General features: G+C 42.1%; 1 protein-coding gene across 1 annotated transcript in view; it reads left to right on the top strand.

The window, feature by feature from the left end:
- Positions 1-19,983, top strand: part of RYR3 (ryanodine receptor 3) — a 568,547-nt gene that overhangs the window by 251,805 nt on the left and 296,759 nt on the right. Inside the window, 4 exon segments of the mRNA XM_021099907.1 lie at positions 731-824; positions 5,718-5,792; positions 7,900-8,056; positions 18,684-18,857. Of these exon segments, the coding sequence (XP_020955566.1) occupies positions 731-824; positions 5,718-5,792; positions 7,900-8,056; positions 18,684-18,857 (500 nt within the window).

Here is a 19,983-nt window from a genome sequence, read left to right as displayed (position 1 = left end):
GCTATTGAGATTCCTTCCCTTATTCTGAAAGCTAAGTGCTCCTTGAGACCTGCCTCTCTGATTGTCCACTTAAGGGCACTGGAATGTCATTCTGCCTTCTCTTTGGTGCTGTAGGAATAGTGCCCAGGTTTCATCTGTGTTTAACACCTTTAAAAACTAGCTCCTCCCAAGAAAGTTCAGAATAACAGTTGGTTCCCTCTTCCCAGCTCCTTTCTTTCTGATGACTGCAGCTGGATTTGGAACTGGCCACAAAGTAGACAGGTTATAAGAATTTATCCAGGAACTTGGTGTTGGATATATTTATACCCTACACAATTGGAAGATCGTTATCTGCCTAAGAGTAGCAACTTACATTTCCTTTTGGGTTTGTGTGTGTCTTCATAAAGGTTGCATTGTTTTTGATTGAGGCATAATTCATATATAATATTATATTATTTCAGGTAACCTTTTGGCTTTTAATGATATGACTTGACAATGTTTTCACCTTCACTTTTGAGGCTGGACTTGCTCAACTCTGACATTCTATTTAACTTCCAGTTTTAGAATTGTTTTGACATTCTTTTCCTTTCTACTTGAGACCTGAATTCATGGAATCCATCATTTCCCAAATGCTTCTCTCTCGGTGTTTTCCATAACTGACTCAGACCTGCATGAATTTATCCCTTTTCAACACAGTGTTATCATTATTAAACTTCCTGTCAGTTCCTGGTAGGATATAATTCTCTTACAGGATACCTACTTGGTGGCCACGTAGTACGTCTTTTCCACGGTCATGATGAGTGTATGACGATACCATCTACAGACCAGAATGATTCCCAGCACAGGTAAGCCAATTGCTTCATCCCTCCCTTGTCTCCCGTCTCCCATGGCTCAAAGAGTTTGCATTTGGATGTGGCCACAGCTGAATTGTGTTGGTTGATTGACAGACTTCCTTCCAGTCATGGTTGCAGTTTGTACAACAGAAAAGTCAGTGCTCTGGAGTTTGCTCACAAGAATAGCTTTGTACGCTTGCTGCTTCTTTGGCAAGCAATTCTGTAATGCTTCTCCATCCTTTATTGTCTTTGGTTGCTCCTGAATCTAAGGAGTTGCTGGTGGCATTCACTGTAAGCCAGAGCACCCATTTTGGTCAGGGAAATCAGGATAATCCTCTGATGCGTCTTTGCACTCACATAAATTATTCACCAGGCTCTTCAAAGGCAGATCATTTTAATTACTCGCCTTTTATGTGCCAAGTAGTTAAGGCGAAGTTTGGTGATTTCATTCTGCTTGTCACCAAGTAGGATTGGAAAAGTCAGATGTCAGTATCCACCCAGAGCTGGACTTAACAGAGGATGGTGCCAAGGGCAGCATTTAGAGGGTGGCACTGTGGATGGTGCTTTCTTTGGTCCCCTGTTATATGCTCAGTGGCTGCTTTCCAAAAATTCAAAATCAAGAGATGGAACATATTAGCCTAGGTCTTAAATTCATATGGAAGCATCCTTTAGTATTCTGTGTATATTGAGAGGAACAGAGTATAACGATCTTGGCCCTGTAACTATGGAACTCTGATATATTTTAAAAAATAAGATCTCAGATACAAATTCAGCTGAACTTGGGGAAACAATGAGTCTTATTGCCTGGTAATAATACATTCCTTGTTTTTGCATGACACCTACCAGAACCTTGTTAACTGCCTTTGTTGAGAATGCAGGATCACATCCACACAATTACATGCACAGGATCACAAACACACGACCTAGAAATCATCTAAGTCAGGCTCCTGCCAAAGGTCACACACTGGAGGGTTTCACATCAGAGCCTGAAGACCAGAGATGCTGACACTCCAGCTAGGGCTGCTTCCTTATTTTATGTTTTAAAGAACCCCCAAGAGCAATGCACTTGGGTGTGTTACTGGGCATCTTAGAAACTATCCAGGGGTGGTATCTAATACTTTATTGTTCTGAGCCTCTTCCTACTGACTCCATCCTCTGTGTATCCCTTCATGAGAACCAGCTATGGCCCAGAACACTGTCTGGGGCACATAAAGCACTGACCTACAGCAAGGGTTTGAATAATTCACTCACTGCCTCCCTGGCACTGGTTCAGGGATGACAGTTATCTCTGAGTAGAGAAGTTAGACTGACCTGATTTTGCTTGGAATTAATGATTCCCTACACTAAATAAGGTCACGTGATCCTGTTCCAATGTGATTTTTTTTTAAACAGTAAAACTATGGAATAGCTCAGGAAATGTCTCTTTCATACCCAATTCTGCCACAATAAGGGGAAGGCTTACAGGTGGATAAAGAAATTGTGTAGGTTTTGCAGAGTTGGCTACATCTAAGATGGAGGACATGGGAACTCACATGTTCTTTCTTCCCATCCCTATTGTTCTTTTAAGGACAGGGATTTGGGAAAAATTGAAATGATAACCTGTGCATGACCCTTTACTCCCCCACCTCTGCAGCACACACACCCACATGCCCCTGTCATTAAGTTTAGATCGAAATTGGAGCAGCCTAGGCAGAAACCATGCTACTTACTTGGAGAAGCTTGTTATTTGGTAGGCATTCCCACTGAGTGGTTCGACAAGATCCTAACCAAAAGGAAAGGCTGGACAAGCATTTGAAATAAGATGCTGAAGAGAATGAAACAGAGGGAGAGGAATTCCCTGAATGAGGCGTGCATGCCATCACTGAGTTAAGAGCAAAGGTTGCCTTCCTTTGGCGAAGGATTCCACATTGTCTAAAGTTTATTTCGGAAAAACTATTTGACAGATAAACACAAAAAGTCTGTTCCATTCCTTTATAAGGAAGCATGAAGGGGTTGAGATTAGGTGAGTAAGCAGTTGTTCATTATACTGGAACTCGAATTTCTGGAGCAACTGGTCTCTCAATCAAAACAGGATGGTTTGGCATGGTTTGCCTAGGTGAGGTGAGTGGTAAGCCTCATCCTTGTCGTATGTCATCAGGTAAACCCTCAGAACTGGCCATGATGGCCAGGAATACCAAAATTTGGGAGAACACAAAGGATTAGGAAATTGAGAATACAGTAAAAGGTCCCCACAGCCATTAAAACATGCAAGTGATTCTACTGTAATGGGGCTGACTTTCCGGAGGAAATAATTTCTATTCCTTGTAAAGCCTAAAAGCAGCCTGGCTAGAGGGAGAGGCCGACTGTCCCAGGGTGTGCAAAGCCAAAAGAATAATCTAACATTCTGAGCTCTGATCCTTGGCTCTGCCTCGGGCCTGTCAAGCACCCTGGGGTAAGTCACTTAACTTATTGAAGCCAAGGCTAAGCTGTCAGCCAAGCTTTCAAAGCACCTCAGCTCACCACCCACCCGCCTCCTCTCCTTGGGTAATTGTTTCAGAGAACGGGAACAGGTTGTTTCAACCTCTGTAACCTTGCAAGATTAAATGGAGCAAACCGCCTGCACGTATAGGTGGGAAGGACTAACCTTCTAGAATTCTTTAGATGTCAGAGGGAGAGAGTTCTCAAACCAGTGACCTAGGATGACCTGCTTCACCTGCTCCAACCAAGAGACCCTTCTCACAGAGAATAAAGAAGCATCAGTGAAAATCTCAACAAATTTTCCCACGGGGCTAGGTCAGTGCAGTATCATTACCATTCTGAGCCTGGCAAAGAGATACCTGGGGTGTTGGAGCTCTAAAGTAGCATGGGGTGTCTTTCTTAATATTTACTACCTATTTCCTGAGAGCACGTGCATTTGAAAAGGGTTTAGAGTATCTTCTTTAATCCCACCACCCAAAGATAACCACTGTTGATATGTTTTATTCTGTTTCTAAACCCTGTAATGTAGCTTTCTATGTATGTTCTTTACAGGTTTATGAACATTTATATTTATATAAAATTTGGATAAATGCACAATACATAGTATTTTGTACATCCATGAACATCTTTGTGCACATTGATTTTTTAAAATTATTTTTTTTCATTTTAGGGCCACACCCATGGCATATGGAAGTTCCCAGGCTAGGGGGCAAATCAGAGCTGTAGCCTCTGGCCTATGCCAAAGCCACAGCAATGTGAGATCTGAGCCACGTCTGGGACCTACACCACAGCTCACAGCAATGCCAGATCCTTAACCCACTGAGAGAGGCCAGGGATCAAACCCATGTCCTCATGGGTACTAGTCAAGTTTATTAACCACTGAGCAACGATGAGAACTCCTTTGTACACATTCATGACTTAAAAAAAAAAAACCAAAAAATACAAATTCAATTCTCACAAGCATTTTATGACTTAAATGCCCTTTTTAGGATCATTTTAGAGGTGAGGAAGCTGATGCAGAGATTTGAGGGATTTGACAAAAGGTCACACAGCTAATAGAGTCAAACTCAGGTCTGCCGAACTCCCAAGCCCATATTTTTAATCAGCCCACAATTATATTACTTCTCGAGAGGAGGAAATAATTACTACACATTTCCTCTTCCTCTCTATTGATTACCTGATTGTCTTAAAATTTAGATCAAGATTCTTTGGGAGTTTGAGTAGTACAATTGTGATGTGTACAAACCTTTTATAGTAGAGGTAGGATTTTAAACTAGTGAAATTAAATGCAGGCAAATGATCAGTTCTGATCTAAGGTCATGAAATTCTCAGAAAGTGCCTGGATTCATTGTACCAGGTAACTCAGGGATGGACCACTGTTTGTTTAAGAGACATACCATTAAACTAGGATAGTTCATTTAATTCCTTATAATCTGTGACATAGATGGATTGGTCCCTATTGTATGGATTAAGAAAAACAAACTTTACTAATCATCATATAAACATCAGACAAACCCTACTTGAGGGATTTTATGGATGTCCTGACCCATACTCCTTAAAAGTGTCAAAGTCATGAAAAATAAGGAAACCAACAGACCAAAGGGAAACAGGTAAGATATGACAACTAAATGCAATGTAACATCCTGACGAGAATCCTGGAACAGGAAAAAAAAAAGTTATTAGGAAAACTGGTGAAATCCACATAGTCTTGTGTTTAGTTGCTAATGATGTGCTGATACTGGTTTCTTAGTTCTGACACCTGTGCTATAGTAAGTTAAGATGTTAATATTAGGAGAAACAGACTGAACGGGAGCTCTCTGTACTATCTTTGTCATCTATAAATCTAGAGTTATTCCAAAATCAGCATTTTAGTTAAAAACACATTAGAAGACGATCATCAATGCAGGGAAAGGAGACAACAATATAATAATAAAATCATGAACACTATGGCAATATGTATAAAGCTTTCTTCCAAGCTTCTTAGAATAATGGAAATGAATTCATACTGTCCTATGTATAAATTTTATAAGTGCAAATATATTTTCTAAAGATGTGAAACTGTATCTGAGAGCTTAATATGAAAGAATTGGTATATTCAGGTCTGATGATGTGTGACTGGGCTGTTTGAAGTCCTGATGTGGAAATGACGGTGATCCTCTCATTGTACATGTGACAGTCCATGGGTGTCCATGGCCTGTGTGTGGTGAGCAGTAATCTCCCCTTTAGCACTTTTTCTCCCCTTATAAGGGACTGGAAAATTATACCTTCCTTTGACTCTTGCTTCTCATTTTCCTGACTCCAAGAGGGCTTAGAAATTAGAAATACAGTGGGTTCTGAGCAGCCTCTGCAGGGAGTTGTTCCCTGCCCGTGTTGATCAGCATCAGTTGCTCCCTGCCCGTGTTGATCAGTATCAGGCACAGAAGGGCTAATCTCCAACTCTGCTCACAGGAGGATATTCTACGAAGCCGGAGGAGCTGGCACAAGAGCCAGATCATTGTGGAGAGTAGAACCCCTTCGGATAAGGTAATGGAGGGTCGGGGTGGCCTTCTTTCAAGATTGTTTCCTTTTCAGGACAATCCACTGTCCTACATAGTTCATTTGTCCTGCACATTACTTGGCAACCTCTCAGAAGTTCCTTGGCCAAGAGCTACATTCTGAAATGTCTGTGACTTTGTGGTTGTTGTTGTTTTTAAAGAACAAAATACACACCCTGACACGCACGTGCTCACACACACACACACACACACACACACACACACACACCACAGGATTTCCAAGACCTCTGTATTGACCTGGAAGCCAATGAGCTCTGCTGCCTTGAACCCAGCTCCTGACGCTTGGTGCCCTTGCAGTGGCTATGTTACAAAAGGCAAGTACAGACATGTCCACCAAAAGGCACCAAAGCTCTTCTCCAATTTATTTTATTTTTTAAAATAGATTCTCTGGAACTCAGGTAAGTCTTCCTGCTCCCAGTAGCCTTGTTGGCTCCAGGGCAAAGTTAGCTTTAAGTGGCAGAATGGTAGCTGTGATGGCATGAGGTGAGGAAGACTGAAACATCACTTGAAGCGTAGCTCTGTAGGAAACCGTATTTGCTAGACCTTGTCAGAAACAGTTGTACCTGGATACACAGAATAGGAGGCTGGACTTTGGAAACAGGTACTTGAGTAAAAACATGGCATCTCTAAACATCAAACTGCAGAAGGGGGATCCAGTTATGCTCTGAACATTTATCTTGCTGAGAGAGATCATGAGTTAGGCTAGAGCTAACTGCTTGGGGTAAGAGAGGAAGGTCCATGTTGCCATCTTTGGTTTTCCTTCTCTGACTTTCCCCCTAGTTCTCTGCTCACTGCCTCCCTGCTCAAATTAAGTCTCTTGTTCAAAGTAAAAGTATCTCTAATGGGGAGGTGGATTTCTCCCAAGGGGTCCTCAAGATAATTCATTGGAGATTAGGAGAAAATATTAGAGCTTTTCTCCCTCTCTCTCTCTCTCTCTCTCTCTCTCACACACACACACACACAAGTACATTCAGGTTTTTTACTGAGAAACTCTGGAGATGGCTGTTTGAAAGAATACTGGTTTTAAGGGGCACCCACTTGTTAGATGGCTTGTGGCATTTATGTTCTCTTCTAAGCCTGTTAACATTCTTATAGTAACACACTCTTGTTTTCAGGATCTTAAGGCTTGGTTCTTGTTGAATGGACTTTAAAAATATATATATATATATATAACTATATATGTGTAACTATATATATAACTATATGTAACTATATATATAACTATATGTAACTATATATATATAACCATATATATATATATATAGTTCCAGTTTGTGTTTCTCTATTTCCCCATAATCTTAAACGTGAAGCATTTAAGCCTTTTTATCAATGTTATTTGGATTCTTCAATGCTTCAAAGAATTAGGAGGAGAGTCAATTTAAAAGTTGTTATCAGATTTCCCATCATGGTTCAGCAGTTAATGAGCCCAACTGGCATCCAGGAGATGGGCTCGATCCCTGGCTTTGCTCAGTGGGTTAAGGATCTGGGGTTGCTGTGAGCTGTGGTGTAGGTCGCAGACGAGGCTCAGATCTGGCGTTGCTGTGGCTATGACATAGGCCAGCTGCTGTAGCTCCAATTAGACCCTCAGTGTAGGAACCTCCATATGCCATGGGTATGCCCTAAAAAGAAAAAAAAAAGTTATACATACATATTTCTTAAACATTTTGTTCTAACTTAAAAGATAAATTTGATTCATATTATTCGGTGAATAATTTCTCCCCTAACACTTACCATGACTTTCATTGAGTGCCAACCCCATGGGGTCCTACATCAAAAGGTTGGCACTCAACATGGGATCTCTCTTATCTCAATTATCTTAGCCTCTTTACCTCTTTCCATAGACTTTACCACCTTCTAACATACTACAATATGTGTATGTATTTGTGTGTGTATGTGTCACAAGTGAGCAGCATGTGTAGTTGTAGGCAGACTTGCAGTCCTAGAGCAAGCCAGGAGTCAGAGGATGAACCCCAGAAGGGTTCTAAGTCAGAGCGTGTATTAAAAAAGCACAGGATAAATATTGAAAAAGATTTATTTTATGTAAATACAATTTCTTGTCTGTTTCATCTATCTAGCTGGAGTGGCAGTAACATCAGATGGGGCCAGGCTTTCCGACTTCGGCATCTTACTACAGGCCACTACTTGGCCTTGACAGAGGACCAAGGCCTTATACTGCAGGACAGGGGAAAATCAGACACCAAGTCCACAGCCTTCTCCTTTCGGGCATCAAAGGTAAGGTGTGATGACGTGGACTTGGACCTTGTTCCAAACCTCCAGGTAGAACTATGACCGAAAAGAAACTAGGCTTGAACAAAGTGGAATTCAAAATGCTTTCTTTTATCTTTTGAATTGAGTGCATAGAGGAATGTGTATCATGGTTGAAGCTTGAAGTCTTAAGAGAGAAAGGAGTTAAAGGAGAGTGGAAAGCCCTAGAAAACAAACAAACAAAAATGCACCGTGTTGCTCAGAGGTTATTGGGAAATATTGCTGTTTAATACAGTCCAAGTTGTTTTTAATACTTTTAAGTCATATGCATCACTTCCATAAAGCAAGGGTAACAGGGAAACAAGAGTTTCAGTGCTGTACTGGTTTAAATTAAGGAAGTGATTTCTTTCAGAAAGATGCAGAGAAGATATTCTGGACATGACATTGTCCTGCAATTATTCATATTATACAAAATTATTAGTACCTTCCTCCTCCTTTTCCTAGGTCATCTCTCCTCTCCAGATCTCTTAGCTCTGGTCTGAGCTAGCCTTAGTCAAGAGTGAATTCTGGACAAATCCCATATGATATCACTTATAGTGGAATCTAAAACATGGCACAAATGAGCGTATCTATGAAACTCGGGGACAGAGAGAACAGACCTGTGGTTACAAAGAGAGATGGACTGGGAGTTTGGGGTTTGTAGATGCGAATTATTATTTTTTTTAATTTATTTTTTGTCTTTTTGCTATTTCTTTAGGCTGCTCCCGCAGCATATGGAGGTTCCCAGGCTAGGGGTTGAATCGGAGCTGGAGCCACCGGCCTACACCAGAGCCACAGCAATGTGGGATCCGAGCCGTGTCTGCGACCTACACCACAGCTCATGGCAACGCTGGATCGTTAACCCACTGAGCAAGGGCAGGGATCGAACCCGCAACCTCATGGTTCCTAGTCGGATTCATTAACCACTGCACCACAACGGGAACTCCTGTAGATGCAAATTATTACATTTAGAATGGTTAAGCAATGAGACCATACTGTATAGCACAGGGAACTATATCTAGTCTCTTGGGGTAGAACATGATGGAAGATAAAATAAGAAAGGGATATGTGTGTGTGTGTGTGTGTGTGTGTGTGTGTGTGTGTGTGTGATTTAGTCACTTTGCTGTATAGCAGAAATTGGCATAACACTGTACATCAACTATAATTTTAAAAAAATAAAACTTTTTTATTATTATTAAAGTGCAGTTGATTTACAATGTTTCATCAGGTTCTGTTGTACAGCAGAGTGAGCCAATCATACACATTTCCCTGTGCTGTACAGTAACTTTAAAAATTTTAAAAAGAGTGAATTCTGTAGTAGCTAGATTAACCCCAAATGTGTAGTTTTGCCATTTGATATGTAGAAAGACAAACTTTTTTTTAAACCTCCATCTTTAATGGTCAGCCAGGCTTTGACTGCCCAACTCAGAGCTGGATCTGGCTGGACGGTCAGAACTGCATGCTGAACTAACTTCTGATGGACAGCTTTGTGCTCTGTCATTTTATGATTGTTTGGAAGGATCACCCAAGCATGAGCAGGGCTCTTGCACAATGGATGCAAAGCTATCAGGGAGGACAGCTCAATGTCTCTGCTGGGAGCTTCATCTCTAGTTTCAGTCTTCTTTGCTGTTTTCCAGAAATAGATCTTGATTTGCGTTCTCAACACAGTTTCAGTTAAGGGTTATTGATGATTCTGTTCATGTAGGACTCAGTGTGAAGCTGACAGCTGAATTCCTATGGGGCATCTCTGCCAGTCTTTCAGCACCATCTTCCTTGAAGCAGGGGGTCAGACTCTGTCTTCCCTGGATCCTGTTGTGGTCCTAAAGTCTTTTTAGGTGGAGAATCTCTTTGGCATATGGGTTTTTTTTTCTCTCAGCTACCCTATATCAGAGTTAGGCTTTCCTACAGCCATAGTTCAAATATTAAGAAATGAGAGCTTCCTGCCTAAAATTCCCTTTAAGCATTACCTTCCATCTGCTCCTCTTCCAATGGCGTGTTGACTCCTTGGTTCATTCTAGTTTTCAGAGCATATCTCTTCTATGTTACCCTCACTTTTGTTTTTAAGAGTCCCATCACTAGAAGGATTTAAAATTCAACTTTATGTCCATGTAATAAAATATTTTGTCTTTCAGGAAGTGAGTTAGGGCATTGTCACTTGGGAAAAGGATCAGAAAAACAAAGCAACAGAGAAATCCCAGGAGCAAAGACGGGCAAGATCCCATTTTTCCCTAAAAGACAACCTGGACATGGGGTGTCGGGGGGCAGGAGCAGGTGTGGGAGGTCAGGAAGGAGGTGGAAAACGAGAAGTGACTCCTCGTGGCAGATGACCAAGTAAATGCCTAAGAATTCCAGCTCGGCTTGTCTCCTACTTGAGCATTCTACCCTGGTCTCAGTCCTGGGACAAAACCCTGATACCAAGGCTTTTACCATTGCAGAAAGGGGCTTCTCTTGTGACAGCAGATGAGTCATGTGACGTTGCAGGCAGCTGGCAGGATCCAGTCCCCAGGGGACTCTTCCATTCCATTCCTTTCTTGGCTCAGCCTTGTGGAGCGTGGCTCAGCGCTGTGCTGAGGTCTCTGCGGGAAGCCAGAAGTGCTCAGAGCGCTGCAGAGCGTCCTCATCCTTCCTCTTGGTACCACTTCTGGCCTGTGAGCACGTTTGACCCTCAAAAGGCTCCCCAAGTCCCTTGGTCCAGTTCCCATGCACAGGGAGGCCAGCAGCTGATGGCTGAAAACCCTTGTAGTCCCAGGGGGGTGCCAGCATAGCAGAGCTGGACGAAAAGTCACCCATGAATCACACTGCCCTGTGCTCTTGGTAAGGTGGCTACATTTCATTGGTGTCACTATATCAGAGATTTAAATAACTCTCAGTGCAGGTATATTCAACTCAGCTACCTTCATTTTAACTTGAAAGGAACTGAAATTAAAATGACCTAGTCTCTGTGGTAGGCCAAAATAAGGCTGTGTTCCCCAAGAGATGGGAGCTTCTTTGGGACATTGTGTGGGCGGGGCATTGGGCATCATAGCTGAAGCTCCCTCCATGAGAAGGAAGATGTGCGGGGAACCCACAGTTCTGCCACCCACAACCTGAAAAGCTCTTGGGGAAGATCTCTGGAGATGCCTTCATTACTCTGGACCTCAGATTCCTCCTTAGGAATTGTATTTTTACCTTGCTTGGTGCAGGCTCTCTTCCTTAAATGCACCCTCTAGCGTGCTTGCCCTCACTGGGGGAATAGTGATGTTCCCCAGCAGAGAGATTTGTGGCTCTGTTTTTCAACAGCAGAAAGGTGCTGTGTGGTCTTGCCAGCACCCATCTGTACCAGGTGTTAGGTGACAGAGCAAACGGCAGACAGCAGTCTGAAATAGCATGTCTGGATCTGGATGGTGGCACAGGGGTTGGGGGCACTCGGGGGAAGGCTGAGAGGGGAAGATAGTGTGTCTTTTGTGCCCCCAGTGAATGGGGTTGAGTGGGAGTATCCATCTGATCCTCTCTAGGCTGGAGATTCTGGGAAATGAGAGAAGAGACTCCCAGAAGGAGCATGGTTTAGGCTCCTGCACTCTGAGAGGACATTGTGTTACCTGAGCTGTGAGTCACTGGCAATGATGGGCTTCCCACCCCATGTTTGCTGCCAGGTTGCATTAGCCCATGACAGCTATGACAAGATCGGGGGCCCTGGGACAGCAGCAGGTGTGTGTTCACATCCTTGGCAAGCTTCCCTTACAAGGAAGATGGCAGGTGCCCCTGTAGATTTGTACCCACAGGACAGGACAGGATGTGACTGAGCCTTACTGGGAGGGAGTCAAGGCTGAGCAGTGGCTGCAGTCACTGGCTTGGCCTGGCCCAGGTGGAATCAGACTGCAGTCTCTGAGCAAGCTAAGTGAATGAGCAGGATGGGATCTTGGCCAAAGCCTGTGTCCCTCTCCTTCAGCAGGTGATGCAAATCAAACCAGAGGCCTGGGAGGTACAGAGGGCTCTGATATACAGCATCATACTTGCTCCTTTAACTGGAAGGGGTGGGGTATGTATAGAGCATGACTTTCAAGTCTCCTGGATCTGGCCACAATTCCCATCTCCCTTCTGTGAAACCTTGAACACAATTCTTAACCTAGTTGCAGCTCATTTGAAGTCTGTTGGAAACGATTCTTTAAGAGCTGACCCCTGCCTGCCCTTCCATGGTATCTATCACCATCAACTCACAGTTGCCTTGGGCTCGAGCATACTAAGTGTGTATGGTCTTTGAATACGCTATCTTTTCTCACTGCTAAGCCTGTATCCAGAATGCCTGTTAACCCTCCACACATTAATATCAGCAAACTCCTCTTCTTCTCACTGGAAGGAGGCCCTTCCCCTGTCCCCCAGCAGGGCCTGCTCATGATTCCATGACAGCCATCACTCAGTCAGCCAGAAGCCCCCTAAGACAAAGGGCACATACCCCCCCCGTTTCCTGCATCCCAGCACCCAGCACAGTATGGGGTACCAAGTTTAAGTTTGAAAATTGCTTGCCGAACGGCTACATAAACATGGTCATACACCAATATAGAGTGAAAATTCATTCCCTTATAATCTCTATCATCTTCATAGAGGAATTTTATCATCGCTGTGTAATCATTTTCGTGCATAACATAATCCCTGTAAACATTCAAGGAAGGAGAGCCATTACTTTGAACATTGAAGTCAAATTTCTGTGAACTTGTTTTCACATCATTTTCCCATGGTCTTGACATTGCAAGGCCATTCCCCAAGGATTGTCGGGTGATGTGATTGAATATTTACTCTGGCACGGCAGTACTGTCTATTTAGATGTCATGTCTCTGCTTCGGTTTTTAACAGTTCCTTTCAGGGATGGGTGAACTAATAATGTTAAAGCAAGCCTTATCACATGAAGCCATTTATTTTATAGCTATTTTTAATGACTCTGCCATAAGTCTTGAATGATTGAGGTGGAATCTCAAATCTGGCTTTTACGTAAAGGCAGAGAGCTATCACTATTCTCAGCGGAAGTGTTTCCTTAATGTCTAAAAATGTCCCATTCGATTCAGTCAACATTTAGCAAATATCTGCTATAGGCTAAGATCTGTGTTCTTGGCCAAACGTGACTTCCCTTTAAAAATTGCTGTTCCCTCTGCTCTGCGTGGAAAGCATCCCTATAGACCACCTCCTCTTGGGCCCATTTTTTTCTTTTTGGCTGGCAGAATTTCCCGGGCCAGGGCTTGAACACATGCCATGAACCCGAGCCACAGTGACCCAAGCTAAGTAAGCTGTTTTAAGTCAAATGCTAGTTAAACGGAGTTCAATAGGTTGTCTAGTTTCTTTTGGCTATTCTTTGCTTTTTACTGTAGGACTCATAAGAACATCTTATTGTTTCTTTTGACTCCTAGAAGAAGATACAGTACTGTCCAAACTTCTCTTTTCCTACAGAAAGTCTATGAATGGTGTGAGTGTGAGAAACGTGTATCTATAGGATAAAGTGAGAGTCCTCACTGCTTGAGTCCCTTTCTGGGCTTCACCACTCTCCTTGAGACACTAGGCATCCCCCTCTTACCTAGGATTCCATCCCCTTTCATATCTCTCTTCTTCCCTCTTTCTCCTAGCCAAGCTCACATCAGGTGTCAATTTGGGGTTATTTTGTTTTTGTTTTTGTTTGCTTTTTAGGGCTTCACCTGAAGCATATGGAAGTTCCCAGGCTAGGGGTCAAATTGGAGCTGCAGCTTCAGGCCTACACCACAGCCACAGCAACATGGGATCTGAGCCACATCTGTGTCCTATGCCACAGCTTGTCCCAGGTCCTTAGCTCACTGAGCCACAGTGGGAACTCCCTCAAGTGTCAGTTTATATAAAATTGTCCCTAACTCCCTATAGAATAAGTGGTTTCTCTTACAAATTCCAGTTGTATTTTGAATATAAACCATGTCACCGTGTTGTCATTCATGGTTTGTATATATGATGCCTAAAGTTTCTCTGAACCCAGAGCGATTTTTTTTCAGAGCCACTGGTCCCACAAAATAATACATATTTTCAGCTGCTTCTTTATAATAGCATCCAAACAGCTAAAACATTAGCACAGTCAAAACTTAACTGTGCTGATGGTAGCCATTCAAAAAATTATGTTCAGGGAGTTGCCATCATGGCACAGCAGAAACAAATCCGACTAGGAACCATGAGGTTGAGGGTTTGATCCCTGGCCTCACTCAGTGAGTTAAGGATCTGGCGTTGTTGTGAGATGTGGCGTAGGTTGCAGATGCAGCTTGGATCCTGCATTGCTGTGGCTGTGGTGTAGGCCAGCAGCTACAGCTCTGATTTGACCCCTGCCTGGGGACCTCCATGTGCCACGGGTGCAGCCCTAAAAAGCAAAAAAAAAAAAAAATCAAATGACAAACGGGCTTTGGAATTACACTTGTTTTGGGATTCTATTCCATTGCTTACTAGCTACAGGGCTTTGAGCAAATAACTCAAACTCTGCAAGCCACGTTTTTATCACCTATAAAGTAGGAGAAATTAAAACAGCAGGGCCATTGAAGATTTAGAGAAAATGTTTTTAAAGTGTCATGTATAATACACATCACTTCGTAGGGCCTTGGTTAATTCACAAGATGTGTTGTCACTGTAAAGTCATTGGCAAAATGCTTCTCTCAAAGTAAGCACTAGCTGAGGGAGTTCGCACTGTGGCTCAGCAGTAACGAATTTACTAGTATCCTTGAGGACGCAGGTTTGATCCCTGACCTTGCTCACTTGGTTAAGGATCTGGTGTTGCCATGAGCTGTGGTGTAGGTCACAGATGCAGCTCAGATCCCATGTTGCTGTGGCTGTAGGGTAGGCCAGCAGCTGCAACTCTGATTCAGCCCCTAGTCTGGGAACTTGCATATGCCACAGGTGCAGCCCTAAAAAAGCAAAAAAAAAAAAAAGGCAGCACAAACCAAACACTATTCCAGTTCTCTTTCTTGTCCTTTTAGAAATTTTAAATCAATCTGGAGAGCAGCAACTTACCATCTGAACTAAATACATATTTATGTGACAATTATGATGGCATGAAAACTATTTCCTTTAAACGCTCAGCAGAGACAGGGGCTAATGGTTGTTACTACCCTTCCACTCATTATCAGGCCAAGCAACCTGTTCCTTCTTAGAATCGTGTAACATAGGAAAGGTTGACGCTGATAAACAGATTGATGCCCACAGACCAATAAAGCAAATCCAGATGATTTGCAACCCAGGCAGAGCTTCGTGTGAACTGTAAAGACAAGCAAATCTCAGTCTGGCCCCTGTAGAGTTTTCAGCCTGGCAGAGGACAGGATGTGTGTCAGCAAAGGATCCCTATCACAGAAGATGGTAAAGAGCCTTAAGCGAGGGGAAGGAACATTCCATGAGATCAGAGGAAATGCACAGATAGATCTGGGAAAGGCTTGATGGATGAGAGGGAAGATGCAGAGATGAAGTAGGGGGCATTTCAAATAGGAAGTGTAAGGTCAGGGAAGGCCCTAAAGGGGGAAACATTTGATATGACAAAGAAACAGTACAGATTGGTTCAAGTATGTGTTGCATACAAACTTAAGAAATGAGAGCTGTATTCCACAGAAGCTGGGGAATTATTGCAAAGAAGTGATTGAAAGATCCCTGTTGTATAGGAAGGGTCTATTTCCAGCAATAGAGTAAATACAGCTGGGGACATATTGAGTGAACACAGAAGGGGGAGCATTCCTACTTAAATAAGAAGGACATCATGCATCAGCAATAGCCAGATCCTGCTTCTCCCGCCTACGACACTCAGTTCCTGAATGCTTTGTCATTGTTCAGGTTTGGATTAGGCTGGCTCTAGTATTAGTTTGTATGTTTTAGTTTTTGCTATTGTTGCTCCTGTTTTTCTTTTAAATTAGAAGCAGCCCCTGCAGTGCCAACTTTGGGCGTTGAGGCTCTTTTGTAAAAGCAGAGACACAGAGACACCCCATTCTATAAACAGTAATGATCTATTTATTTCAGAGACTCTAGGAAAATAAATCCTGGTATTTATTCTCTTTAGCCAAGTCCTATTAAATCAATGAAAAGTTATAAAATAAGTGAAATGATGACAGTCACTGATCATTTCGGAAGGAGTGCTGTTTTAACGATGAGCTCTTGGTAATTAGCATAGCCAATTCATATTTAACAGTTATAGTGTGCATTCTTTTTTATTTTTCTGCAGTGCTTATGGTTAGAGGACAGGCTGGAGTTGAAAACTTTGGCATATTTTAAGTCCATTTACTGACTTGAATGTCTACAGAACTATGGATATTTTTGAACTAAAAATCAAGTAGCCATTGTTTTGTAAAGTAAATACATCCTTGACCACTTGCCTATGAAGAAATCATAAAATATCAAATCTATTTTTCCCATTGAATTTTGTTATAAAATTGGAAATATGTTCTTTTGTAAATGTTTCCTTTTGAGAAATAAGTCGTACTTAACAATCCAACTAATGTTTCCACATACATTTAAAATAAGAATTTTCTAGCAATGTATTCAAATTGCTCAAAATGATCCTGTAAATGTGTGCAAAATAACTAATTTTGCTTTTATGGGGGTTGGAAGGAAATAGAGCTGAAAGGGAAAAAAAAGTATTTGAAAGAAAAAATTACTTAGCTCTGTATATACGTGTGCATGTGTATTTATTCCTTCAATATGTTTGTTATGTAATTGATAAGTGCTGGATTCTCTGTACTGGGATTCCAATTTTTTTTTTTAGGGCTGCACCCCCAACGTGTGGAAGTTCCCAGGCTATGGGTTGAATCAGAGCTTCAGCTGCTGACCCACCGCAACACCAGATCTGAGCTGCATCTGCAGCCTACACTGCAGCTCATGGCAACCCTGGCTCCTTAACCCACCGTGCGAGGCCAGGGATCAAACCTGCATCTTCATGGATACGAGTTGTATTCATTACCACTGAGCCACAACGGGAACTCCAGGAATCCAAAATTAATTGTCACTTGGCTGATACCTTTCATTCTCTTATAGCTTGGCAAAAGGGAAGTGTCCTATAAACAAGCACATTTACATTATGATGTGCTAAGTACTCAGTAGAGGGATGAGACTGTGCTGAGGAAAAACAGCAGGAGAGACTAATTCTGCCTTCACAAAGAAGGTGGCATCTGATCAGGGTATTGAAGGGTGAGTAGGAGTCTGTGGCTATGGGAAGGGCACAGTTCCTGGAGTTTGACTTCCTGGTTTAAATCTTGGCTCTTTCACTACTTCTTGAGGGACCTTGGACCAATTACTTACTTCTTGGTACCTTCACTTTGTCCTCTGTAGAACTGGCATAATATTTGTAGCTACATCAGAGGCTATTATGAAGAATTAGTGTATGTATGGCACTTAGAACACTGTGTTGCAAATCAGAAGAGCTTGATGCATGTGCTATAGTTCCATCATTAAGAATGAAGAGGAGTTCCTCTGGTGGCACAACAGGATCAGTGGCATCTCTGGAGCTCTGGGACACAGGCCTAATCTCTGGCCCTGCACAGTGGGTTAAAGGGATCCAGTGTCACTGCAGCATAGGTCACAGATGTGGCTCCGATCTGATCCATGGCCTAGGAACTCCATAGGTTGCAGGGTGGCCCAAAAAAGAAAAAAATGAAGAAGAGTCCTTTTGTGGTGTAGTGGGTTAAGGATACACCGGCTTGGGTCACTGCTGTTGTATGGGTTTGATCCCTGGTCCTGAAACTTCCACATGCCATGGGCATGGCCAAAAAGAAAGAATAAAACTAAAGTTGGCACGAGCAAAAGGAACAGCATGCATTAAAAAATTCAAAATGCTGCTAGCTAATGGTTTTTACAAATGAGCAATTTAATGCCAGATGTAGAGAAGAAATGGAAATAGGGTGGAACCATTCAGAAGCCCTGATTGATGAGGAGGGGGACAGAGTTTACCATGTCCCACGGGTCTCCTTCCTGACTCACTGTGTGACAGCATCGAAGGTTGTCACCAAGTAGACACCTAGTGCACAGCAACTCCTTTTTCCGTACTAGACAATACGTTTTGTGAAATAGCAATTGAAGAATGAAATCCATTGACCGCACTACACAACTGAGAAGGTCATGAGAGACATATACACCAATTACTGTGTTAAACTTAAGGCACAGTAGCTCCCTACCTGCTCCAAGAGTCTGTTTTCTCTTCTGATTTCCATTTTAAAAATATTTATATGATTATAACAGATACATTTAAAACCCTGAGTCTGGGCATTTATATAAGACAACCATTAAAATCATACAAGATACAACTTGCTGAAAATAAGTTATCTGGCTAGTAATGGGTTAATTATTATCTAAGTTGGGATGAGGAAAGTTGAAAATATAATTGAGAATTATATAAAATCAGGACCAAAGAGGGACCCTACAGGCCGCCTCCTTTTCCCATGGATTTAAATAATCACTGAGGTAGGTGAAACTTAAAATCTATTGATTTTACAATTAGCAACAGATCAGAAAAGCAAGCCTTCCTGAAATCCTGGCTCAGACAGACACATCACCATTATTCTGGTAATCGGTTCCCTGGCTGAGAAATTCTGCATAGGTGACTTGTTTTATACATTTCATTTCTATTTAATCAGGCATGCCTACATTTGTTTCACTTTCTGTGAAATAGGAAATCAAGGAGAAATTGGATTCCAGCCACAAGCGCGATATAGAAGGCATGGGAGTCCCAGAAATCAAGTATGGAGACTCCATCTGCTTTGTCCAGCACGTAGCCAGTGGTCTGTGGGTGACCTACAAAGCACAAGATGCCAAGACATCCCGCCTTGGACCTCTGAAAAGAAAGGTGAGGGGCAGAAGGCCTGCCCAGGATTGTTTTACAGTGAGCTGGAAGCAACTAGGCAAGATAATGAGAACTGGGTGGACATAGTATATTTTTACTTCTTACTATTCTGAAGAATGTGATAGATTTTTATGACCCAGTGTGGTTACTTTGTTCAATGGTTAAAAAAAAAAAAAAAAAAGTTAAATAGATGGCAGATCTGTGAGGAGGGGATAGAGTATGTTCCTTGTGCTCTAAAATCTGAGCCAAATTACTTTTGGTGTGCTGTTTGGGGATTATCCACATCATCGCTCCTTTCATTTAAGTGGATAATTGAGTTACTGTGCAATTTTCATAATACAGAGACTAAATAGAATCTCTACAGAGAAAAGGCAGATTGCAGAATAACAAGCACAAAGGAACCAAGGTGCTGAAAGATGAGATACCATGGAAGAATGCTGTTTCCACAGAATGTATCTAGATCTGAGTGGTCCATCACAGCCTGCTACGGTGGGAAACTGGCTTGGATATGTACAGCATCTTTTTTTCCAGAAAGTCAGTTGCTATCATAGGAATGGGTTGGTTATTAAGTTATCTAAGTCAGGATGAGGAAAGTAGAAAATATAATGGAGAATGATATAAAATAGGAACCAAAGAGAGACCCTACAAAACCACCTCCTTTTCCCGCGGATTTAAATAATCACTTGATAGGAACCAGGAAATAGATGCCCAAGGTATGATGCTTTTTTAAATTTATTTATTTTTGAAAATCCTTAAAAAACATGGATATAAGTAGTCATGGAGTCATATAATAAGGCTCTAGGAAGCATTGTATACTGTATTTTTTTGTATTTGTCAGCCTAATGTGGAGGTGATGAAAATTTCCCAGAGTGCTGGTTATTGTAAGAAAAGGGGTTGGGAAGAAACCATAAGGCTTTTTGTGTAAAGTAAACCATACCAGGAAAATATCCAGAAAGGGGAAATAAAATTATGAAGAGGAGATAGAAAATTGAATTAAAAAGAGGGCACAAAGACAAGCTCATATGAGCCCAGCCCTTCCTCTGCCAACAATTATAAAGGCTGGATTAAACACAGAAACAAACCATTTGAAGGTTTCAGCAAGCAAGGCACCCAGGACACAAGCTCTAAA

This window comes from Sus scrofa, chromosome 7, assembly GCF_000003025.6.
Source record: "Sus scrofa isolate TJ Tabasco breed Duroc chromosome 7, Sscrofa11.1, whole genome shotgun sequence".
NCBI classification, from domain to species: domain Eukaryota; kingdom Metazoa; phylum Chordata; class Mammalia; order Artiodactyla; family Suidae; genus Sus; species Sus scrofa.
This window is presented reverse-complemented; position numbering and strand designations above follow the sequence as displayed.